Source organism: Pecten maximus, chromosome 11 (assembly GCF_902652985.1).
Source record: "Pecten maximus chromosome 11, xPecMax1.1, whole genome shotgun sequence".
In the NCBI taxonomy this organism is placed as follows: domain Eukaryota; kingdom Metazoa; phylum Mollusca; class Bivalvia; order Pectinida; family Pectinidae; genus Pecten; species Pecten maximus.
This window is the reverse complement of record NC_047025.1, coordinates 36,625,755-36,653,220: the sequence shown is the minus strand read 5'-3', so window position 1 is coordinate 36,653,220 and position 27,466 is coordinate 36,625,755. Positions and strand designations below refer to the sequence as shown.

At 39.1% G+C, this 27,466-nt stretch overlaps 1 protein-coding gene across 1 annotated transcript in view; it reads left to right on the top strand.

The window, feature by feature from the left end:
* Positions 1 to 26,896, top strand: part of LOC117337983 — a 35,200-nt gene extending 8,304 nt beyond the window's left edge. Inside the window, exons 8-20 of the mRNA XM_033899144.1 lie at positions 1,004 to 1,066; positions 1,191 to 1,458; positions 4,599 to 4,709; positions 5,482 to 5,656; positions 6,106 to 6,299; positions 18,202 to 18,319; positions 18,538 to 18,685; positions 20,299 to 20,428; positions 23,648 to 23,774; positions 24,546 to 24,675; positions 25,162 to 25,286; positions 25,603 to 25,769; positions 26,199 to 26,896. Of these exons, the coding sequence (XP_033755035.1) occupies positions 1,004 to 1,066; positions 1,191 to 1,458; positions 4,599 to 4,709; positions 5,482 to 5,656; positions 6,106 to 6,299; positions 18,202 to 18,319; positions 18,538 to 18,685; positions 20,299 to 20,428; positions 23,648 to 23,774; positions 24,546 to 24,675; positions 25,162 to 25,286; positions 25,603 to 25,769; positions 26,199 to 26,647 (2,205 nt within the window). The 3' untranslated portion in view covers positions 26,648 to 26,896. The remainder of the gene's footprint in view (positions 1 to 1,003; positions 1,067 to 1,190; positions 1,459 to 4,598; positions 4,710 to 5,481; positions 5,657 to 6,105; positions 6,300 to 18,201; positions 18,320 to 18,537; positions 18,686 to 20,298; positions 20,429 to 23,647; positions 23,775 to 24,545; positions 24,676 to 25,161; positions 25,287 to 25,602; positions 25,770 to 26,198) is intronic.
* The last annotated feature ends 570 nt before the right edge of the window (positions 26,897 to 27,466 follow it).

Here is a 27,466-nt window from a genome sequence, read left to right as displayed (position 1 = left end):
GTGATTTAGGTGTTTCATAGGAAATATATCTGTTCGAATGTCATAACGAGGGTATGTTTGATAAGATATGGTTGTTCGAATGTCATAACGAGGGTATGTTTGATAAGACATGGTTGTTCGAATGTCATAACGAGGGTATGTTTGATAAGATATGGTTGTTCGAATTTCATAACGAGGATATGTTTGATAAGACATGGTTGTTCGAATGTCATAACGAGGGTATGTTTGATAAGACATGGTTGTTCGAATGTCATAACGAGGATATGTTTGATAAGACCATGGTTGTTCGAATGTCATAACGAGGGTTTGTTTGATAAGACATGGTTGTTCGAATGTCATAACGAGGGTATATTTGATAATGCATGGTTGTTCGAATGTCACAACGAGGGTATATTTGATAAGACATGGTTGTTCGAATGTCATAACGAGGGTATGTTTGATAAAACCATGGTTGTTCGAATGTCACAACGAGGGTATATTTGATAAGGCATGGTTGTTCGAATGTTACAACGAGGGCATATTTGATAAGGCATGGTTGTTCGAATGTCATAACGAGGGTATGTTTGATACGATATGGTTTATCGAATGTCATGGCGAGGATATGTTTGATAAGACATGGTTGTTCGAATGTCATGACGAGGGTATGTTTGATACGATATGGTTTATCGAATGTCATGGCGAGGATATGTTTGATAAGACATGGTTGCTCGAATGTCATAACGAGGGTATGTTTGATACGATATGGTTTATCGAATGTCATGGCGAGGATATGTTTGATACGACATTGTTGTCAAGACGAGGCTACATGCATATGTTTGATCGGACCTAGCGTGGCGAGACCATTTACATTTAAGGACCCTGGTTCCGACGAGTGTATGCTTAGCAGGACCATACTTGTTCAAATATTATAGCGAGATAATACATACGAAAGTACATGTATTATAGGGTCATCCTTGTCCATATGAACTGATGCAATGTTGACCGACTGTCATTTTCTGTGTAGATGCTGAAGGAGCCGTGGGGATTGTACATGAAGGAAGAGCGGAAGGCTTTCCGGAAGCGAGTGGTAAGTTTGACCATGCAAGTACTTGTATTTTTATGATTTGTACATGACGACATAGTTAAAGAGTATAACTCGACGCTGTTAGCACCCATTGCCTCAGTGTAACATATTAATACTTACATTGTAGTGCGGGAAGAAGAAATACGATCGTAATGTCGTGGAAGTGCCATCAGGCTATACGGGACCTCAATGCAAGGACGGAAGCGACCCCCTATTCTTCTTTACGTCATCAAAGTTATCCCCGGATGATACGGGTTCCCGGCCATGTAGTGGGGCTACGGGCGATAGCCAGGACTCTCGGCCCTGGAGCACTACCACAAACATGGACCACGTGTGTTTGTCGGAGGAACAGGTGTGGAAAGCTTTCGAAATCACAGTCCTGTGTAATGAATACGGTACGTCAGACATAGAAGTGATTCTCCGATAAGTGTAATAATAGAGGGCGATAGTACATACACTATCTTCTAGTAAGGTCTGTCACAGATACGACAGGGACCTTTTCTTAGTGGTTCGATTTCGAAAGCACCAATCAGGACGCGTAAGCGGAATCCTTGCATGTTGCGTGGGTTTCCATGCAGTTGCACTACTGTTATACAATGACGTGCCATAAGTAATCGGTCACGTAATATTTTTAGCTCACCTGGACCGAAGGTCCGGTGAGCTTATCTCATGGTGCAGCGTCCGTCGTCCGTCCGTCGTCCGTCGTCTGTCGTCCGTCCGTCCGTCCGTCCGTCAACATTTGCTTCAAATCGCTACTTGTCAAAAAGTTCTTATTGGATTTTGACCAAATTTGGCCAGAAACATCCTTGGCAGAAGGGGAACAGATTTTGCATAAATGGTGACTCTGACCCCCAAGGGGCCAAAGGGGCGGGACCGAATAGGGGAAACAGAGGTAATTCTTTTAAATCGCTACTAGTCATGAAGTTATGAATGGATTTGAACCAAATTTGGTCAGAAATATCCTCGGGGGAAGGGGAAGAGATTTTGCATAAATGGTGGCTCTGACCCCAAAGGGGCCAATGGGGCGGGGCCCAATAGGGGAAATAGAGGTAATTCCTTTGAATCGCTACTAGTCATAAAGTTATGAATGGATTTGAACCCTATTTGGTCAGAAACATCCTTGGGGGAAGGAAAACAGATTTTGCATAAATGGTGACTCTGACCCCCGAGGGCCAAAATGGGCGGGGCCCAATAGGGAAATAGAGGTAATTCATTTGAATCGCTACTAGTCATAAAGTTATGAATGGATTTGAACCCAATTTGGTCCGAAGCATCCTTGAGGGAAGGGGAACAGATTTTGCATAAAAGGTGGCTCTGACCCCCGAGGGGCCAGAGGGGCGGGTCCCAATAGGGGAAATAGAGGTAATTCCTTTAAATCGCTACTAGTCATAAAGTTATGAATGGATTTGAACCCAATTTGGTCAGAAACATCCTTGAGGGAAGGGGAACAGATTTTGCATAAATGGTGGCTCTGACCCCAGAGGGGCCAAAGGGGCGGGGTCCAATAGGGGAGATAGAGGTAATTCCTTTAAATCGCTACTAGTCATAAAGTTATGAATGGATTTGAACCCAAATTGGTCAGAAACATCCTTGAGGGAAGGGGAACAGATTTTGCATAAATGGTGGCTCTGACCCCAGAGGGGCCAAAGGGGCGGGGCCCAATAGGGGAAATAGAGGTAATTCCTTTAAATCGCTACTAGTCATAAAGTTATGAATGGATTTGAACCCAATTTGGTCATAAACATCCTTGGGGGAAGGAGAACAGATTTTGCATAAATGGTGACTCTCCGAGGGGCCAAAGGGGCGGAGCCCAATAGGTGAAATAGAGGTAATTCCTTTAAATCGCTACTAGTCGTAAAGTTATGAATGGATTTGAACCCAATTTGGTCAGAATCATCCTTGGGGGAAGGAGAACAGATTTTGCATAAATGGTGACTCTGACCCCCGATGGGCCAAAGGGGTGGGGCCAAGTAGGGGAAATAGAGGTAATTCATTTGAATCGCTACTAGTCAAAAAGTTATCAATGGATTTGAACCCAATTTGGTCAGAAACATCCTTGAGGGAAGGGGAACAGATTTTGCATAAATGGTGACTCTGACCCCAGAGGGGCCAAAGGGGCGGGGCCCAATAGGGGAAATAGAGGTAATTCTTTTAAATCGCTACTAGTCATAAAGTTATGAATGGATTTGAACCCAATTTGGTCATAAACATCCTTGGGGGAAGGAGAACAGATTTTGCATAAATGGTGACTCTGACCCCCGAGGGGCCAAAGGGCCGGGGCCCAATAGGGGGAAATAGAGGTAATTCCTTTAAATTGCTACTAGTCATAAAGTTATGAATGGATTTGAACCCAATTTGGTCAGAACCATCCTTGGGGGAAGGGGAACAGATTTTGCATAAATGGTGACTCTGACCCCAAAGGGGCCAAAGGGGTGTGGCCCAATAGGGGAAATAGAGGTAATGCCTTTAAATCGCTACTAGTCATAAAGTTATGAATGGATTTGAACCCAATTTTGTCAGAAACATCCTTGGGGGAAGGGGAACAGATTTTGCATAAATGGTGACTCTGACCCCCGAGGGGCCAAAGGGGCGGGGCCCAATAGGGGAAATAGAGGTAATTCCTTTAAATCGCTACTAGTCATAAAGTTATGAATGGATTTGAACCCAATTTGGTCATAAACATCCTTTGGAGAAGGGGAACAGATTTTGCATAAATGTTGACTCTGACCCCAATGGGGCCAAAGGGGCGGGCCCAATAGGGCAAATAGAGGTAATTCCTTTAAATCGCTACTAGTCATAAAGTTATGAATGCATGTTCTAAAACAATTCTTGAGGTCTTTCAGACCTTAGAGAGTCTGGACTTCATTAATCTTTAAAGCAGTTCGGATTCCCACACTATAACCATATATAGCATTGTTAGAGATTTACAAATAAAACAAATTGAATGTGAACATTATTTTGACATTTGGTCTAATCCAACCAGGTGAGCGATACAGGCCCCATGGGCCTCTTGTTTACTATATATTTCATGCATTTCGACAAATAGTCAATTAATTTTTATGGCATCTTTGTTTAATTGAATGTTCTTGAAATTCCACGCAATAATAAACAGTTATTGGTTCTTTCATTTGATATTTTGCAACATACTTTTCCAGTGCTTAATTTTCATGAAAAAGACGAAAATATGCAATGCAACAAAAATGTGAGGTCGTTTGGTCTCTATTCGTACTTGAATACCATTAATGAATTATGAAAGCTGTCAAGTGCAACATCTCTTAGATACGGAAAATTATACAAATATTATGAGGAATCAGCAAATAATCATCTACATGCATGTGAAATTTCAATAAATTCCTCAAAAAACGAAGTCGTAAAAATATCGAAAATTTGTCAAAATGCATGAAATATAAAGTAAAAAAAATGACATCACCAAATACTTTTGCACGTCACTGTACATCAGATCATAATATGGGGAAAGAATAGTAATTGTCCATGCGTATGGTTAATGTACTAGTGATGACTTTCTGTCCATTAGGACGAAACGGCATGGTTCCGCAGACGCAGCCCCGAATACACGACCTGGTGGATGTTCTCTACAGTGACTATGGTAGTCTAAATATTCGACAGGAGGCCACAGTCAGACAAGGTAGGCATCCAATGATATATAAGGAGACCCCGACAACTGTCGATGTATCAGGTAGTTAGTGACTATGGTATGCAGTCTAAATATCCGACACGAGGCCACAGTCAGACAAGGTAGGCACCCCTGATATATAAGGAGACCCCGCCAACTATGGTAGCCTTAATATCCGACACGAGGCCACAGTCAGACAAGGTAGGCATCCCATGATATATAAGGAGACCCCGCCAACTGTCGAGGTATCAGGTAGTTAGTGGCTATGGTAGCCTTAATATCCGACACGAGGCCACAGTCAGACAAGGTAGGCATCCCATGATATATAAGGAGACCCCGCCAACTGTCGAGGTATCAGGTAGTTAGTGACTATGGTATGTAGTCTTAATATAATACACGAGGCCACAGTCAGACAAGGTAGGCATCCCATGATATATAAGGAGACCCCGACAACTATGGTAGCCTTAATATCCGACACGAGGCCACAGTCAGACAAGGTAGGCATCCAATGATATATAAGGAGACCCCGCCAACAGTCGAGGTACCAGCTTGTGAAACCGACTGTATCTGGTTAAGGTTCTAAGTATTTTTGTCAATGGTCCCGCGGTAAGGGCTATTTCCGCAGTGAGACAAGTTCCTGACACTTGGGGTATAGACAGTGATGTTCTCATGTTGGTAATATTCGATATTTGGTTAGTTCCTGCAACCGGAATTCAAGTTCATTCAAATCAGTGGTCACATTTCCGTTATATGTACATCTATATAAACTTATGTATGCTTACAGAGGCGCTGCGAGAGTTGGTGTTTCCGCCAAAAATCGACATTGAGAACGTACGAGTATCTCGTAAAGTTTTATTGGAAGATTCTGAGGCCAACAAGGAAAGTGAGGACCATCCTCGATATAACCGGCTTGTCCTCAGAAGGAATGGCATCCTCATAGAAAGACCTGTTCGGCCAAAGTAGGTACAACCAATACGCCGATCTTGTGAAAGGCATCGATGTGGTAGTCAAACATGTAGCGATGCATCCTTGACGTCAGATGAAACGATAAAATCTATAGAACGTTGACTGTTCAATATTCATGTATATTGGACATAATAAATGTTGATGCTTTAAATATCTCCCCTGTTACGATTACACTTGACGGATTGTAAACTACGGTGGCTGATTTGTGCCATTTCGTCCTTTCGTCTTTTCGGGGCGAAAAGATGAAATTTAAGTTTTGTTAATACACAAATGCACAAATCAGCCGCCGTAGTAAACAGCTTGTAAATACTGATAAATTGTTAGGTCTTAGAATCGTCCCCGATAGTTCGATATTGGCTAGGTACAAGGATATAGGAATTGATGCCACAGTTTGCAAATAAGTGTTGACGTCGTCGGTATACATTGTCTATATCATTAACAGGACATTCATGGAAGTTCTCAACAATCCTGTCCATTTCGATTTCTTCAAACGTTACATGGTGTCTAACAAGATGGTAACACCTCTTGCATTCTGGTCAGCCGTCGAGGAACTCAAGGACACACAGACTGCGCGTGGACGTCAAAACATGGTTCTACAAATATTCAAACGCTTCTTCAGCAGGGGCGCTAAGCAAGGTAGGTCTGATAGTCTGATTACAGGGCCAATAACCGACCAATCATCTTAGCTGTCTTAGTGTGTGAACCCTTGTGTCTAACACCCATTTGAACTGCTGGGCGACATTCTTTGTTGGAGGATTTCGTTTGGGGAAACTCCGTAACTCTGCATGCCACTAAATTCAGATATGTATGTGCTTGTTCTAATAATTAATGATCGCCTGCTTGTATTTTCTCGTGAGGTTGATAGATAATTGCTTTAATCGACAAACACAATGAAAGTGAAGGGAAACACTGAGAACAACATTCACTACATGTCACTATGATAACAGGGGACGGGAGACGTCATTCTCCATATCTGATTATATTATACATGTGTAAGAATCACGTCAGATTGTTCAGAACCTGTTTTCACGGGGAGAAGGTGGCTTCTAAGGGTGAAAACAACACCCCGCACAACATATTATCTCATACAAAGGGTGAAAACAACACCCCGCAGTAGTAGTGTTTTAGGAAGCCCAAACGGTCCAGTCAGTCATGGTTAAGGTCCAGGCTAAACCCATTCGGTCCAGTCAGTCAAGGTCCAGACTAAACCCAGTCGGTCCAGTCAGTCAAGGTCCTGGCCAAACCCAATCGGTCCAGTCAGTCAAGGTCCAGGCTAATCCTAATCGGTCCAGTCAGTCAAGGTCCAGGCTAAACCCAGTCGGTCCAGTCAGTCAAGGTCCAGGCTAAACCCAGTCGGTCCAGTCAGTCAAGGCCCAGGCTAAACCCACTCGGTCCAGTCAGTCAAGGTCCAGACATTATCCAGGTTCCGACATTGTCCAGTCAAGATTCCGACGATGTCTAGGTTAGTGTTAAAGTAAGAGAAAAGGTTCAGTTCAGATTAGTATTAAAGTTAGGAAAAGGTCCAGTCAATGATCTATAAAAGAGAGACTGTTTTCAACGGACTTCATTTCAATGGCTCAAGCTCAAGTCGACCAGATCAAGAATGAAGACATAAGTATAACGGACATTTCGTCCAACAAATCGTTTGTCGTCTCAGTCTCACACAGGAAATCATCATCAGAAAAATTAAAGGTGAGCTTAGGATTTGTTTGATTGAAAATGGAAGGAAAACGAGACTATCGGGAGAATTTTTTAAAAAAACTTTTAACTTTATCGGAGAGTTTGTGGTGTATATGTGCATTTGTAGAAAAATAGCATGAACATCGAAACAGATAGTTTAAGTGTTCATAACGTTTCATCCGTGATAAAACCAAATCATCCATCATTAGTCAAATGCTGTGATCGTACGAACACTTATATACATTGGTCAAGACATCATCATAAGACTCCTCAACAACTTGCTACAAACGGATTTTTCTACACTGGAATAGAAGACCGTGTGACTTGTTTCATGTGCGGTGTCTCCCTTCAACATTGGAACTTTTTCGATGATATCAAAACAGAACACGTGAGGTGGTCGAAGGATTGTCTCTATCAACAGATGATATTTGTGATGTAGATATGGGGAGAATCACGTTTTTATTTGTCGACGGAGACTAGGATAGAAGGTGCAGTTGTACGAGTGTAACGTGTGGGTGCATCCAAGTAACATAGATTCACTAAGAGAAGAAGGTTGGTCATACAATAACAGAGAGATAAAAGAGGAACACATAACAGAGCTATTAAAGTTATTGGTGAAACTGGAGGAAAGAGACGGATATATCGACAATGAATATATTAGATTGTTTTTTGTATTTAATGAACACATAGGAGCTGAAGTGAGTTATTAAACTTTATTGATGTAAACGACATAGTAGATTTAATGAGTACATGATGGAAACAGTCGAAACTACTTGATAGAACAAGCAGAGAAAAAAGCTTTTTGGAAATTGTTGAACAATTTACTTTGTCTATCCTATGCTTTTGCTGTTAGGATTAAGATATCGGAGCTTTTCGTGTGTGTAGGATGTGGTGAAGAACAAGCTAATCAGTTAGCTCATGACTGTGTGATGTTATCAAGTGAATATAGATTGGAGATATATTTCGACAGAGCTTTAACTTTAATTGATCATCTAGAAGTGGAAAAGACTTGGCGAGAGTTTGCTGTAAACTCATGTATACCTTCAAGTACATTGCATCAGTTAATGCAAGATGAACGTTTACGAGATGCAGACTATGTTAAGCGATATTATTATGGTAAAATAAAGAAATGTGTAAAGAAAATCGCTGACGCTGAAACACATCTATTCATTTAACTGTGAGCAGTTGTAGATAGTAGACATATACTACATTATGGGTGGAGATCAGTTTGTAGACATCGACGTTGATTGTGATGAGATTAGCGTAATCGTTGAAAACTCTGGGAGACGTCATAGGTACATTTGTCCTATATGTATTTCTTTTCGTGAAAACTACTCAGACAGAGGTCAGAAACGACTAGTGGAACACATATTGGAAGAGCATCCGAAAGACACCTGGTTGTATTTGTACTAAACAAACAACGTTACACTACTGACCCACTTTCAATGTTACAGACTTCTTAATTGCTGAGATGCATAGTTTTTGGAAGTAGCACTTAGATGAAAAGTCATTCAGCTTGTTAAAAAGAATGACCTTGACCTACGTTTGAATTAACGTTACAACTGTATTGTATTATACAGTTATAACCTTTCGATAAGGTCGATATATGGTTTTATCAATCTGAAAAAATTATCGACCGAGGACGAAAATTATATATTTTGTGATATTATTCTATTATTAAAAGTACTTTGTGATACTTATAAAATAAAACATGTACTCAATTAAACAGCAGCAAACTTATTAAGCTTACTTTCAGTACGCCCGAATTTTCAAAGCAATGCAAAAACTTAACTGTAATAAATTATCACATACTTTTGTAATAGCATTTTATGATCAAAAGCAGATTGTGGTATTATGTACATAATTTCCTATCTGATCTGTATTTTGTTTCATACAGTGCTATTATGTCATATGTAATGATGGGCGTGACCTGTCAATGCCTCTCTCTACCCATTATATACCATGTACCCGGGACGTGTCTAAAAATAAACTGTATCTTCTAAAACACATTCCCGTCAGCTTAAACACATACTTAGGTACAGGAATTTTGATAACTTTAAAGACAAAATAAATTGAGAAAATGCTTCTAAACTTCAACAGAGTGTCAAAATAAAGTGAAATACATGACATTGTAGATTACAGAAGAAATATCCGTAATAAATTTTGTATACTGTATACATCTGTATACTGACTAGGAATAGTAGAATTTTTATAGGTTTTTCCGAATAAAACATCCTTGTCAATATATAACACCCGTATTACTGCATTCTTTATTCAAAATGGCTACTTCGTGAGGACATCAGAACGTTTTACACTAGTGTTAAGCTTTTTATAATAGGAAAAAGGACAAAATGGCCTGTCCCGTGCACGAAAATCCGAAGATAATGGTATGTATACCGTGTAAAACTGCTGTGTGTGATGTTTGTATAGAAGCCGATCATAATGGACACCAATTCCAAACACTGAAAAGAGCGGCCGAGAATGTTATTGGGGATCTAAAGAAATCTGTTGAAATTCAAGATTATATCAAAATTGAAAAAAATTCCAGCATATTTCAGCAAAATGTCAAACAGAAAAGGAGCATGCAGTCAGAACGAAACAAGAACTTCTTGACAGACGAGATCAGATCAAACAAGTACTGGATCACGTGACAGAAAAAGCTGTAATCAAACTGGAACAACACAACAACTTTCTGTTTGAGGAATTAGAAAAAGTGAAAAATAATGCAGAAGAAAAGTGTAAAGCCATTCGAGATTTTAAAGATGATGTGCAAAGGCTTACTACCTCAGAAATGAACCTGGATGTTTTGGAAAAAGGATGGAAAATGAACCCTCCGGAAATTTCTCCATTGGAATATCCGAATGTATCCACACTCATTTTCACACCTGGTATACCAGTAGATGAAACTAACATAGAAATGTTGTTTGGTCAGATTGACCACCAGGATTTGGATTCCACGTTCCACAATGAAGGCACAACTTCCTCCCCAGAGATAGGACACTTTGATACCAATATGTTTTCAATATCCAGCATCTGTTCTGCTGACCTGTTTGGAGAGGGGCCTGAGGGAGACTCGCCACACTTATTTCGTGAAAGTGACGACTCTACACAACTCAAATCGCCTACAAACATTCAAAGGCTCAAATGTTATGTAACACTATCTTATCAACGTTCTTTTGAACATGATTCTACAGTACGGGTTATGAAACCAACAACAGGAGGAAAATGTTGGATCAGCCATTATGGTGGAAAATCAATTGACCTGATAGATAGAAATGGTGACGTAATCGAGGTTATACCCGATGCGACAGAGGACGTTAGTGACGTGTTCTGTTCCCCTGTGAAAAACCTTATCTTGATGGCGCACTGCAAGCAAAAGTGTATCAAACGTGTAACGATCAAAGAATATAAAAATAAAGGGGAAACTAGTTTTGCAACTTCTCCTTGGGCTCGCACGGAGCCATTGAGGCCTTATTCCTTGTGTATGGCACCAAATGGTGACATCATTGTCGCACTTACCGACAAAAAGTCCTGGTCAAAAGAACCCGATTCCACCTCAGTACTGGTCAGGTACAACAGAAATGGAAAGGAACTAGCTAGAGTTGAAAAGGATGGACATGGTCAAGACTTGTTCGTTTGTCCTTTCAAGATTAGCACAAACACTACAGGTTCAGTGGCTGTTGTTACTGTTTCTAAAAAAGGGGCTAGTCATTTGGTGCTGTTAGATAACAATCTCAATCTGACACACCGATACATTTCCCACGGAGTCACTCTTCCTGCTGAATGTTTGCGATTACTGACGTGTTGTTCAATCACCAGAATCTCATACTTGTCAGTGAAGCTCAAACAAGAACAGTACAGCTGTTAGATCATATGTGTAACCTACTGAAGGTTTTGGTTACAGACCTTCAAACCTTTCCAATTTCTCTGGCTCTACATGCTAATGGAGATCTCTGGTTGGGATTATCTGGAGGAGAAATACAAGTATTCCAACACACCATTGATTTCATGCCTGAGGAAAAATTACACTTGAACACAAAATGAAGTAAGACGTTTGAGAGAGAGAGAGAGAGAGAGAGAGAGATAGAGCTGAACATACATACATGCCTATGGGGTATATAATTAGGGTTTTGTGGGGAATGATCGGTTGTATGGGGATTCCTCTGATTCCCCATAAATCCAAGCAATTTGATACGAATCGGGATGCAAAAATTTGTAAGTTGCCGCCAAAAGTTGAAAATGTGCTATTTTTAGAAAAAAAAATGGATAATTCTATTCTCTCACACTGCCGTAGAAGTCGGCTTCAAGAATTAAGGGTAATATTCCCCACAAGCATAAGAAATGTAATAAATATTCCCCACAAGACGAGAGACAGCAGTTACATTAGTCAGTCTCATCAGTCATTCTCATCAGCTAGTCTCATCACTTAGCAACATCAGTCAGATTCTCATCAGTCAGTGCCATCAGTCAGTGCCATCAGCCAGTCACATCAATATTGTATGGTATTATAAGAAAGATATTGTGATAATATTGTATTACAAGAAAGATGTGATAATATTGTATTACAAGAAAGATATTGTGATGATATTGTATTAAAAGAAAGATATTGTAATAATGTTGTATTACAAGAAAGATCTTGTGATAATGTTGTATTACCAGAAAGATATTGTGATAATGTTGTATTACAAGAAAGATATTGTGATAATGTTGTATTACAAGAAAGATATTGTGATGATATTTTATTACAAGAAAGATATTGTAATAATGTATTACAAGAAAAATATCGTGATGCTATTGTATTGCTAGAAACATCCAATATTGTGATAATATTGTGCTACAAAAGAGGTGTTGTGATAGTATTGTTTAACAAGAAAAGTATTTCAATTGTAATGTCATGTAAAAACGTCACTGTGCTGTAATTGTCTTGTAATAATGCATTGTGGGGTATTGTTTTATAAGAATGAAATTGTGGGGGTATTTTTTGTGTGAATGATGTTGAGGGAGTATTGTTTTGTAAGAATACCGTTCGGGAGTATTGTTTTGTAGGAATGACGTTGTGGTTGTATTGTTAAAAAAGAATGACATTGTGGGGGTATTATTTTGTAAGAGTGTCATTGTGAGTTTTCTTCTCTTTTCTTTTAAGGATATCATTTTGAGGGTTTTTTCTTTTAAGAATATCATTGTGAGGGTATTGTCTAGTAAGAAAATCAGTGTGAGGGTATTATCTTGTAAGAATGACATTTGTTAGGGTAACTAGAGCTCAATGCCATATATGCTGGCCGTGACTATCACAAAAGGTCATCGTTATTATTAATATTAATTTCTTGTTATCGTTATGTCGACTTTTTTAAACGGATCGAAATCAAACAAATAATTGCATGAAATTACCTCGAAACAGTTCGTTTTTCAGGTTTCGAAAGTAAATGTTAAGGTCATGATTGTTATCTATAGAAAATATTTTTCACCACAGTAACGACTTCGTTTTTGAAGGATTTTAAAGTAGCTTTATAAAGAGATGACATATGAGAGTACCTTTGTTTCAGTGTGTCAAGGTCAAGGTCATATTTACTGCTCATAAAGAATATTTGTTATTGATCTAGAGATTTTATTTTTAAAAGGATACTGATCAAACTTCACACAATGCCCAGGTTACAGTTATTCTATCAGAACATATTTTCATCACTTTAGTGCTGATATTTAATATCACAAAAGACAGTTGCTATTGTAGTGTACACAACCGGATGCAAGTACAATCCTGGTAATAAGTCCAATCCTGCTAATAAGTACAATCTTTGATAATAAGTACAATCTTTGATAATAAGTACAATCTTTGATAATAAGTCCAGCCATACCTTTGTAACTAGAGAAATGTACAAATATTATTTCAATGTTCTGCAATAAGCCCTCCCTCTTTGAGTTATCCTTCTCAGCTTAATGGAGGACAATTACGACAGTTGTTCCGGGAACGTGAAGGGATTTGTATCCGTTTAGTCGATTGCTATACTCTGAAAATAAAATAAATAATGTTGATGAAGAAACATTTGTGCATTTTGTTATTTGAAATACAGCTAAAATATCGAGTCATAAATTGTCTTTGTTTCTTAGTTTACTTGGGACAGCTAAGTTAATGCAGTGGTGCATTTCGACCATCGGCGACCTCGTGTCACTAGTATAAAAGTAACTAATATTGGACTAATAGTATCATAAGATAGAGGGCCGGGTAGTTTGTTCAAATGGATAATCTTGACCAAAAGGTCACAGGTGTAAATTGTTTTAAAGAAGACTTCTTTTAACTAAGAGGCTCAGATCAATAATATGTTGACCGATAGCATGCTGCGATGAAAGGGCTTCGAGTTTATTCCAAAGAATGGGTTCTGCCTACTTTTAAACTCAAAGGGTCAAACTGTGCCAAACTCTCCAGATTTTCTCTGATAATTTAAAATAATCAAGTCGCAAATCGAAGGAGTGTGGTATTTGGCGACTAGATTATTGTAAACACTATATAAGTTTGGGAAGCCAACATCAACCGGCTGATACAACACACATGTGATTTACTTACGTGACTGAAATTAGCTGTGACGTACAAAATCTGTAACTGATTCACTGTATATCTTACACAACAACGACACATTCGGGAAACACATTTGTGGGTACTCTAAAACGGGTTCATTTAGTAATTTAAATTTGAACAACTTATTAACAGAATAATAACGTGAATGCAGAGGAGACCATAGGTCAATGCCTGCCTTATTAGACTAAAAATTGAATGAGCGAAAGATAAATTATAAACCAGTTAATTTACCATGGCTATATATATAGGTAAGCAATTTAATCTTATAATGACTTGCCTTCAATATAACCTATTCTCGTCCACAGGTAAAACTCGTACTAGCGTAAAATTGTGATTTTTACCTGGGACGAGGATAACAAGAAATAACAAATGTATGTTTGTGTGCAGTGCGGTTTAAAAAATGTTCCGCCTTTAAAAAAAATACCCCCTGATTGTCTGTTTACTTCAATATGAAGTTATTTAACTTGAGCTGTTAAAGTACCTTCACCCAAGCATACAGTACCCTATACCAGGATGTATCTTTTAATAGAACTCTTACGTCAGACGTCTACATTTTCACAAGTTAACTTAATATACCGTAAGGAAAAGAAAGTAGTTTTGAACCAATGTAAAGATCTAGTGAACTGATACTATTTATATAAATTTCAGTTGAATGTTGAAATAGAGTGGAATATCTGACGTTGTAGATAGCAGAAGAAATAGCGGTAAAATTCTACTTCTGTAGATTAACTAATTTTGGTATCACTTTAAATAGGGATTTCCAATATCAAACACGTGTGTGTTACAGTGTGTCATCATCAATGTCACCATTATAATTGATAAAGAATCTTTGTCGTTGCTCTAGCGACTTTATTTCCAGGATATTACTCAGACTTAACATATTGATCAGGTATGAGAATATCCCAAATTAGTTCTTGTTGCTTAGTGTCAAGTTCACGGTTACTATATAAAGAAACTTTTCCCATCGTTATAGCGATAAAGTTGATAGTGCGATAGCTTAATACTGTTGGATGAGAACAGAAAGTTGATGTGTTGTTCCAGTTTGATTACAGCTTTTTCTGTCACGTGATCCAGTACTTGTTTGATCTGATCTCGTCTGTCAAGAAGTTCTTGTTTCGTTCTGACTGCATGCTCCTTTTCTGTTTGACATTTTGCTGAAATATGCTGGAATTCTTTTTCAATTTTGATATAATCTTGAATTTCAACAGATTTCTTTAGATCCCCAATAACATTCTCGGCCGCTCTTTTCAGTGTTTGGAATTGGTGTCCATTATGATCGGCTTCTATACAAACATCACTCACAGCAGTTTTACACGGTATACATACCATTATCTTCGGATTTTCGTGCATGGGACAGGCCATTTTGTCCTTTTTCCTATTATAAAAAGCTTAACACTAGTGTAAAACGTTCTGATGTCCTCACGAAGTAGCCATTTTGAATAAAGAATGCAATAATACGGGTGTTATATATTGACAAGGATGTTTTATTCGGAAAAACCTATAAAAATTCTACTATTCCTAGTCAGTATACAGATGTATACAGTATACAAAATTTATTACGGATATTTCTTCTGTAATCTACAATGTCATGTATTTCACTTTATTGTGACACTCTGTTGAAGTTTAGAAGCATTTTCTCAATTTATTTTGTCTTTAAAGTTATCAAAATTCTTGTACCTAAGTATGTGTTTAAGCTGACGGGAATGTGTTTTAGAAGATACAGTTTATTTTTAGACACGTCCCGGGTACATGGTATATAATGGGTAGAGAGAGGCATTGACAGGTCACGCCCATCATTACATATGACATAATAGCACTGTATGAAACAAAATACAGATCAGATAGGAAATTATGTACATAATACCACAATCTGCTTTTGATCATAAAATGCTATTACAAAAGTATGTGATAATTTATAACAGTTAAGTTTTTGCATTGCTTTGAAAATTCGGGCGTACTGAAAGTAAGCTTAATAAGTTTGCTGCTGTTTAATTGAGTACATGTTTTATTTTATAAGTATCACAAAGTACTTTTAATAATAGAATAATATCACAAAATATATAATTTTCGTCCTCGGTCGATAATTTTTTCAGATTGATAAAACCATATATCGACCTTATCGAAAGGTTATAATTGTATAATACAATACAGTTGTAACGTTAATTCAAACGTAGGTCAAGGTCATTCTTTTAAACAAGCTGAATGACTTTTCATCTAAGTGCTACTTCCAAAAACTATTCATATCAGCAATTAAGAAGAAGTCTGTAACATTGAAAGTGGGTCAGTAGTGTAACGTTGTTTCTTTAGTACAAATACAACCAGGTGTCTTTCGGATGCTCTTCCAATATGTGTTCCACTAGTCGTTTCTGACCTCTGTCTGAGTAGTTTTCACGAAAAGAATACATATAGGACAAATGTACCTATGACGTCTCCCAGAGTTTTCAACGATTACGCTAATCTCATCACCATCAACGTCGATGTCTACAAACTGATCTCCACCCATAATGTAGTATATGTCTACTATCTACAACTGCTCACTGTTAAATGAATAGATGTGTTTCAGCGTCAGCGATTTTCTTTACACATTTCTTTATTTTACCATAATAATATCGCTTAACATAGTCTGCATCTCGTAAACGTTCATCTTGCATTAACTGATGCAATGTACTTGAAGGTATACGTGAGTTTACAGCAAACTCTCGCCAAGTCTTTTCCACTTCTAGATGATCAATTAAAGTTAAAGCTCTGTCGAAATATATCTCCAAACTATCTTCACTTGATAACATCACACAGTCATGAGCTAACTGATTAGCTTGTTCTTCACCACATCCTACACACACGAAAAGTTCCGATATCTTAATCCTAACAGCAAAAGCATAGGATAGACAAAGTAAATTTTTCAACAATTTCCGAAAAGCTTTTTTCTCTGCTTGTTCTATCAAGTAGTTTCGACTGTTTCCATCATGTATTCATTAAATCTACTATGTCGTTTACATCAATAAAGTTTAATAACTCACTTCAGCTCCTATGTGTTCATTAAATACAAAAAACAATCTAATATATTCATTGTCGATATATCCGTCTCTTTCCTCCAGTTTCACCAATAACTTTAATAGCTCTGTTATGTGTTCCTCTTTTATCTCTCTGTTATTGTATGACCAACCTTCTTCTCTTAGTGAATCTATGTTACTTAGATGCACCCACACGTTACACTCGTACAACTGCACCTTCTATCCTCGTCTCCGTCGACAAATAAAAACGTGATTCTCCCCATATCTACATCACAAATATCATCTGTTGATAGGGACAATCCTTCGACCACCTCACGTGTTCTGTTTTGATATCATCGAAAAAGTTCCAATGTTGAAGGGAGACACCGCACATGAAACAAGTCACACGGTCTTCTATTCCAGTGTAGAAAAATCCGTTTGTAGCAAGTTGTTGAGGAGTCTTATGATGATGTCTTGACCAATGTATATAAGTGTTCATACGATCACAGCATTTGACTAATGATTGATGATTGGGTTTTATCACGGATGAAACGTTATGAACACTTACACTATCTGTTTCGGTGTTCATGCTATTTTTCTACAAATGCACATATACACCACAAACTCTCCGATAAAGTTAAGTTTTTTTTAAAAATTCTCCCGATAGTCTCGTTTTCCTTCCATTTTCAATCAAACAAATCCTAAGCTCACCTTTAAGTTTTCTGATGATGGCTTCCTGTGTGAGACTGAGACGACAAACGATTCTGTTGGACGAAATGTCCGTTATACTTATGTCTTCATTCTTGATCTGGTCGACTTGAGCTTGAGCCATTGAAATGAAGTCCGTTGAAAACAGTCTCTCTTTTATAGATCATTGACTGGACCTTTTCCGAACTTTAATACTTATCTGAACTGAACCTTTTCTCTTACTTTAACACTAACCTAGACATCGTCGGAATCTTGACTGGACAATGTCGGAACCTGGATAATGTCTGGACCTTGACTGACTGGACCGAGTGGGTTTAGCCTGGACCTTGACTGACTGGACCGACTGGGTTTAGCCTGGACCTTGACTGACTGGACCGATTGGGATTAGCCAGGACCTTGACTGACTGGACCGACTGGGTTTAGCCTGGACCTTGACTGACTGGACCGACTGGGTTTAGCCTGGACCTTAACCATGACTGACTGGACCGTTTGGGCTTCCTAAAACACTACTACTCCCCGCACAGCATATTATCTCATACAAAGGATGAAAACAACACCCCGCACAACATATTATTTCATCCATTGACAGGTTACATGCTGGACTGCAGCGATGACATCATCAGGCAAATCCCCACAATGGAGAAAGTCCCAGCTAGTGTTATGGTGTGTGCTCAGGCCAGCGTCTTCCGGTCAATGGAACGGAAATGGTACGTATAACACGTTTATTCAGACATACTAAATGACCATATCTCAATGGGTACACAGCTGCTATTATCGGTAGAGTGGCGTTGGAGGGTTACGATATGACAGGTTAAGGTATTTTCTGTATTCAGAAATAAGACTTGTTAAATCTTTACTAATATTGTTATTTCAATTAGTACATTATATAGCATTCATACCTGTTATTTATTGATGTCACGTGTAGGTATCCGCGTTACCTAGAGACATACCCAACAGACGCTGAGTATCGGGAGTCTATGAACGAGAGTTATCCTCCACGTGCCAACATGTACCAGCTCAAAGAACTCGAATCAAAGGTTGGAAAACCTAGACGAATGCGAAGGAAAAAAACGGTAACACCAAACTTCAAATAACCTTTCAGAGATTGTACAAAAGTATACTATATATCACAATGTATGTAATCCTTGTATGACATCATATGATGGGTTCCAGCTGATACCCTGTATGACATCGCGATGTATTCATGCTGATACCTGTATGACATCGCGATGTATTCATGCTGATACCTGTATGACATCATGATGGGTTCCAGCTGATACCCTGTATGACATCGCGATGTATTCATGATGATACCTGTATGACATTATGATGGGTTCCATCTGATATCCTGTATGGCATCATTATGGGTTCCATCTGATACTTTGTATGGCATCATAATGGGTTCCATCTGATACCCTGTATGACATCATGATGGGTTCCATCTGATACCCTGTATGGCATCATTATGGGTTCCATCTGATACCCTGTATGACATCATGATGGGTTCCATCTGATACCCTGTATGACATCATGATGGGTTCCATCTGATACCCTGTATGACATCATGATGTGTTCCATCTGATACCCTGTATGACATCATTATGGGTTCCATCTGATACATTGTATGGCATCATTATAGGTTCCATCTGATACCCTGTATGACATCATGATGGGTTCCAGCTGATACCCTGTATGACATCATTATGGGTTCCATCTGATACATTGTATGGCATCATTATAGGTTCCATCTGATACCCTGTATGACATCATGATGGGTTCCAGCTGATACCCTGTATGACATCATTTTGGGTTCCATCTGATACTTTGTATGGCATCATAATGGGTTCCATCTGATACCCTGTATGACATCATGATGGGTTCCATCTGATACCCTGTATGGCATCATTATGGGTTCCATCTGATACCCTGTATGACATCATGATGGGTTCCATCTGATACCCTGTATGACATCATGATGGGATCCATCTGATACCCTGTATGACATCATGATGTGTTCCATCTGATACCCTGTATGACATCATGATGGGTTCCATCTGATACCCTACTTATAATAGGAAAACCATGTTGACGTATTAAGCACTTACTTTTCCACTTTATACATGTAGTTCTTCACTTTCAAAAACCATACCGATGGAAGATCATTATAAGGTCACTAGTAACTTGTGCCTTGTGTTTTCCAAATTGGTATACACTGTACATTCTTTGGTAACGAAGCAAGATTTTCGGAAAACTTGCTCCACAAGATACAAAAATACATTTCTGTTTGACTTATACTCCCTTCGTAGGACCAAACATACATCGCTAAGTTCCGGGCAATAGGATATATATAGGGTGGTTTGACTTCCATTTCACACCTTCGAACTTATCGATATCCCTTTGTACCCCATCAAAGTAATCGACTCTCGTCATTCTGGTTTAATAGCCCACACGTTGGAGAGAGAAGTAGTCTGGTTGGTTGATTAACAATAAGCTTTACTGATTAGAAAAACTATCCGGGCGATATCGGTGTAAATCAATGTAATGAGAAATTTTGATTTAGTTAAGATTGGTGCCAGGTATTATCTACTACGGAACCTACAAGATGCTTGTCGAGATTAACTGTCTACAAATTTTCATTAATCAGTATTTCTAATTAGGGATTTCAAATGAAAACCTTTTCTTCCAGATGAACTTGTGGCATGGTTTCTCTAACGCTATATTGGATTTCCTAAGAGCTTTGAAGGATCCGAAAGAGGTTCGGTTGTTCGAAATCTACCTGAGTTATGAAACTGACCGCGACCACGAGGCACCTTCCGGTAAGTGTAGGAATGAATTCGTACGTCCATCCCTCTAACTCGTTTTTTTCATCTCCAAGAAATATTCCGTGTCCCTCATCGTGTTATCTATTACAAGTATATACACTGTTTGTTTTGTCGCCTGAATTTTAGTAGCAATAATTTCTATTATTTCTTGATGAATGCTTATTATATTTCACCGAATGGAGTGAGGAAAAAGGAGCTCTGATATTAACCAGGCGTATACATCTTTTCATAGTAGGGGAGAAATTCCTAACCACAGCCCCTGTAGATTACAACCCTCGGCTCCTGAGTGATCGACACCCATGTAAATTATAACCCTCGACTCCTGAGTGATTGACACCCTTGTAAATTACAACCCTCGGCTCCTGAGTGATCGACACCCATGTAAATTATAACCATCGACTCATGAGTGATTGACACCCCTGTAGATTATAACCCTCGACTCTTAGGTGATTGACACCCCTGTAGATTATAACCCTCGACTCCTGAGTGATTGACACCCCTGTAAATTATAACCCTCGACTCCTGAGTGATTGACACCCTTGTAAATTATAACCCTCGACTCCTGAGTGATTGACACCCCTGTAAATTATAACCCTCGACTCCAGAGTGATTGACACCCCTGTAAATTATAACCCTCGACTCCTGAGTGATTGACACCCTTGTAAATTACAACCCTCGGCTCCTGAGTGATCGAAACCCATGTAAATTATAACCATCGACTCATGAGTGATTGACACCCCTGTAGATTATAACCCTCGACTCTTGGGTGATTGACACCCCTATAGATTATAACCCTCGACTCCTGAGTGATTGACACCCCTGTAAATTATAACCCTCGGCTCCTGAGTGATTGACACCCCTGTAGATTATAACCCTCGACTCCTGAGTGATTGACACCCCTGTAAATTATAACCCTTGACTCTTAAGTGGTTGACACCCCTGTAAATTATAACCCTCGACTCTTGGATGATTGACACCCTTGTAAATTATAAACCTCGACTCCCGAGTGACTGACACCCCTGTAAATTATAACCCTCGACTCCTGAGTGATTGACACCCCTGTAGATTATAACCCTCGACTGCTGAGTAATTGACACCCTTGTAAATTATAACCCTCGACTCCTGAGTGATTGACACCCCTGTAAATTATAACTCTCGATTCCTGAGTGTTGACACCCTTGTAGATTATAACCCTCGACTCTTTGGTGATTGACACCCCTGTAAATTATAACCCTCGTCTCCTGAGTGATTGGCACCCCTGTAGATTATAACCCTCGACTCCTGAGTGATTGACACCCCTTTAAATTATAACTCTCGATTCCTGAGTGTTGACACCCTTGTAGATTATAACCCTCGACTCCTGAGTGATTGACACCCCTGTAAATTATAACCCTCGACTCTTGGATGATTGACACCCCTGTAGATTATAACCCTCGACTCCTGAGTGATTGACACCCTTGTAAATTACAACCCTCGGCTCCTGAGTGATCGACACCCATGTAAATTATAACCATCGACTCATGAGTGATTGACACCCCTGTAGATTATAACCCTCGACTCCTGAGTGATTGACACCCCTGTAAATTATAACCCTTGACTCTTAAGTGATTGACACCCCTGTAAATTATAACCCTCGACTCTTGGATGATTGACACCCTTGTAAATTATAAACCTCGACTCCCGAGTGACTGACACCCCTGTAAATTATAACCCTCGACTCCTGAGTGATTGACACCCTTGTAAATTATAACCCTCGACTCCTGAGTAATTGACACCCTTGTAAATTATAACCCTCGACTCCTGAGTGATTGACACCCTTGTCAATTATAACTCTCGATTCCTGAGTGTTGACACCCTTGTAGATTATAACCTCAACTCTTGGGTGATTGACACCCCTGTAAATTATAACCCTCGTCTCCTGAGTGATTGACACCCCTGTAGATTATAACCCTCGACTCCTGAGTGATTGACACCCCTTTAAATTATAACTCGATTCCTGAGTGTTGACACCCTTGTAGATTATAACCCTCGACTCCTGAGTGATTGACACCCCTGTAGATTATAACCCTCGACTCCTGAGTGATTGACACCCTTGTAAATTATAACCCTCGTCTCCTGAGTGATTGACACCCCTGTAAATTATAACACTCGACTCCTGAGTGATTGACACCCCTGTAGATTACAACCCTCGGCTCCCGAGTGATTTACACCCCTGTAAATTATAACCCTGGACTCCAGAGTGATTGACACCCTTGTAGTTTACAACCCTCGACTCCTGAGTGATTGAAACCCTTGTAGATCATAACCCTCGACTCCTGAGTGATTGACACCCCTGTAGATTATAACCCTTGACTCCTGAGTGATTGACACCCCTGTAGATTATAACCCTCGACTCCTGAGTGATTGACACCCTTGTAGATTATAACCCTCGACTCCTGAGTGATTGACACCCTTGTAGATTATAACCCTCGACTCCTGAGTGATTGACACCCCTGTAGATTATAACCCTTGGCTCCTGAGTGATGGACACCATCTAAATTATAACCCTCGACTCCTGAGTGATTGACACCCCTGTAGATTATAACCCTCGACTCCTGAGTGATTGACACCCTTGTAGATTATAACCCTCGACTCCTGAGTGATTGACACCCCTGTAGATTATAACCCTTGGCTCCTGAGTGATGGACACCATCTTAATTATAACCCTCGACTCCTGAGTGATTGACACCCCTGTAGATTATAACCCTCGACTCCTGAGTGATTGACACCCCTGTAGATTATAACCCTCGACTCCTGAGTGATTGACACCCCTGTAGATTATAACCCTCGACTCTTTAGTGATTGACACCCCTGTAGATTATAACCCTCGACTCCTGAGTGATTGACACCCCTGTAAATTATAACCCTCGACTCCTGAGTGATTGACACCCCTGTAGATTATAACCCTCGACTCCTGAGTGATTGACACCCTTGTAGATTACAACCCTCGACTCCTGGGTGATTGACACCCTTGTAGATTATAACCCTCGACTCCTGAGTGATTGACACCCTTGTAGATTATAACCCTCGACTCCTGAGTGATTGACACCCTTGTGGATTATAACCCTCGACTCTTTGGTGATTGACACCCTTGTAGATTACAACCCTCGACTCCTGGATGATTGACACCCATTTAACTTACACTCTTTATGAATATACACTGTTGTTTCACAGGCACACTGGATAAGTCCTTGATTGGGTCCTCTACAATTGATGTCCAGACCAGGGTTGTGATGCGGAACCGACTAGTCATAATTAACAAACTGAGCAACGATCTAATGTTCTGGATAGAAGTCGATAAGTAAGTGGCGTCGTAAGTCATATTCTTTTCAGTGAAGAATAAGCAAAAGGGGAAAAAATCAAATTTCAACTTCCTTTGCTCTATAGAAAACCTTGGCGAATGACCTTTCTCGTCGTTGACCTTGTCGTTTAATTATATAGAAAGCATTGGCGAATGCCCTTTCTCGTCGTTGACCTTGTCGTTTAATTATATAAAAAACACATTGGCGAATGACCTTTGTCGTCGTTGACCTTGTCATTTAAGTATATAAAAAGCATTGGCAAATGGCCTTTCTCGTCGTTGACATTGTCGTTTAATTACTGTGAAATGTAATCAGGTGTGAAATAAAAAAAAAGTTTACCTGTGTTCAGATTTACTTTTAGCCCCAATTGATTAAAATAGTACCAGGTATGCATGTGGGTGATTTCAAGCAACCACGATGAATTATAAGTTCACCGTGTCCTGACTAATCACTGACCAGTGTTTTCTCCTGTTCACTTGTACATCAATGGCATGCTATATTTTAACAAGACATCGGAGTTTCAAGATTTCCATTTTAAGTTCCTCATTAAAATTACAGAGCCCAAATCGCCAATTTTAATTGACACAGAAAATCAAAAGGAAACAAATGAGATTGATGTTTGATGTTTAACTTGTAAAAGCGAGCTTTAATCAATAACTCAAGATTCAAATGAAATTAATTAGCTAAGCAATACCGTGTTATGAGATACCCTTGAATTACCAAGTTGTGTATACTGAAGCCAGGTAAAACATGTTGATATTGTAATTAAGGTATCGGAAGCAGGTGGAGACATTAAAGACACTAGAGAATATCTCCAAGAGTGATTCGGACCTCCTGGTCGTAAAAGCCAGGGCTATTATTGAGAGCTTTCTGGCGTCGGACATCTTACCGCGGGTACAGGTAAGACATCGAATTAAATATGAGTTATTATGAATCTATAAATATTAAGGTGTTTGTACATTTAAAGAATAAATATTTCGGGATTTATATTGGTAAATCGTGTTAGACTCGCAGGCTATTTGTATCATCGTGTGCATGTTGGACTATCCATACGTTATTTGCTTGTTCCGTGTTAGAAGGAGGTCGAAGTTTAACGTTTGATTTGAAGGACAAACGTGTTACACGGGGCATTCAAACTAAACAAATGCGATCCACATATCACAATCTCACACTCGCGCACAAACTCGGTTCCACTCCCAGGAGTGTTAACCTACAAAAATCATTTACAGAAGATACAACTGTATGTTACTATCAGGCGGGATTTCCTTCATGTCTCATCAATCCATGACACAAAACTTACTATAAATTGTCGACATTAACAGATTAAGTTATGTTCTGTTTTGATCCACATAATATGTACATTGTATTTGCTCATTTGAATTCCAGATCAATATCCCGAACGAGCTTGGCCACAGTATTGGAAACAGCCTAAACTCCTCCGGGCCTGTCCGAGGGTTATTCCATGACGCCACAATCCTACTTTTCCCCATTCTGTACTATTTTTGGAAAAGGTAAGTGATACGACCAGAAAGCAGGGTCTTGGATGAAAATGAAGTATCTACAGTAGAAATAAAATTTTAAAATAAGATTAAAATGTATACAAAGGGCGGAAATATAGGATGTACCATGAAACGTTCATGTTAAATTTATATATGATTCCCGGTATTTCTCCCATTTGATATGACAGGAAAATCCCTGTAAAATATATTGAGATGGAAATATACAACGCATATGATGAATAAATATATTCATGTCTGAATAAGAAAACAAAATGAGAACCTTACGGGAGACGATTAACCTGGTGTAATTGATAAAGTGTTGTTGTAGATTCCACGAGTCCTGGCTAACCAATACTAATCCAGAGGATGTGTTGAGCAAGATCGAGTCGCAGATGAAGCCAAGGCGTTTGTCGACACCACACAAAGACAAGGAACTACCCTCCTTCTTCAATATTCGATACTCTACGGTGGATGTCACACAGCAAACTGTATATAGTATGTCACATAACGACGTCCCACAGTAACACGTTATTGAAGTCAATGTCCCCTATGTATTTCGTACCTCGTTGTTGTAAATAAACCCGACCTCTATCACCTTGGACAATTGGTATCTAGTTATTATCTCCCACAACTCCGGACATCTATAATGCTTGGTGAACAATCCCGTGTGCGTTTACCTTATTCCTCGCAATGTCTTGATGTTAACGTTCTCTTTATCGTCCTGTGTCTCCTTACTAAAATGTTAAGCTATGAACATGATTCTCCTCCTGAAAGTATTAAATAAAACGAGTCTATTTAAATCGGGATTGTATATCAAAAGTTTTGAATTCGAATACATATAAAACTTTTAATTATGTGGAAATAGAACAGTTGTGTGTGAATTTGATTATTTGTACAGTAATATTTCATTCGTTTCATTACCAGTCCCCGACGACGATCGATTCAAGATCTCATTCTCCATGGTCCACGGTATGAAGCTCGTCTATCCTATCCCCCGGGGTCATAAGACAGGCCTAGATAAACACAGCACCTCACAGATATCGAAACGTGTTGTCAAGCCGAGTCACATGAGCGTCACCAACATGAAGAAGAGTGCAGGCGACAGTAGGACGAGAATTCATAAGCAGAGTCAAGCCGATACACACACGTCCTCACCTAAAACACAGCGAACAAGTTTTAAAATCCCGGTCAAGCTGCTCACCCCTCAACAAGAAAGAGCAAAGAAACTGAGTATTTTAGTTGAGGAACTTAACAAACAGTCAAGCGGGAAAACAAAGAGGATCAGTAAGCCACTCAGATCATTTGACGCTGTGGTCAACGCAGCTTTGTCCCTTAGAAACCAAAGCAATATGTTCGCAGGTATTCATGAATAGTGACATCACAGTTTAATTCAACCAATCAAAATCGGTGTGATGTTGAACTTCGAGTCTGGAAATCGAACTCTATCATGAAAACATCACCAATCTGGAAGACAAATATTGTCTACTAGCTGCGTTTTATATGTTTACCCAGAAGTAATTAAATTGTTATTTACTTCCAAAAAATATGCAACGTTCTTCACTTCCAAAACGAAGCCAGATGTCTGCCAGAATAGATTTAGGTATCCATCTAATAAAAGATATAACCAGAACTGTTTTGGCGTTTTGTCTACATAACAATTACAAATTAATGTGGTAATAATAATAATATTAATCATAGATATGTGTAACCACGAGATAAAGTTCCAATGGTGTCATATGTCATCAGAAATATAGCAAAAAATAATAATAAGATATAATTAGCGACCAGAATTAAATTACCTAAATATCCCGTTTATATCGTGGAAATGGCAATAATATTGTAGTGATAAAGACTTGGTACAACGGTTTAAACGATGAATATGCAAGAGACATTTCGTTACACCAATAACAGGAATGTCATAGCAGTAGAATGGATTATGATAAAACCTGAAAACGGAGTATGTATGTGTGTTGTTGGTACTGTATCCAGGACTAGCAACAATAAACATGCACGGAATCATTAAAATCCGAGTATGTGTGTGCTGTATACAAATCGAGAGTTTGATATAGTAGAACCAAAATGAATTACCCGGTCAAATACACTTACAGATGTTTCGTCCTCCTTAACCTCATCAGTGATGCTAGGAACATACAAATGTTTCGTCCTTCTAGGACTCATCAGTAATACTAGCA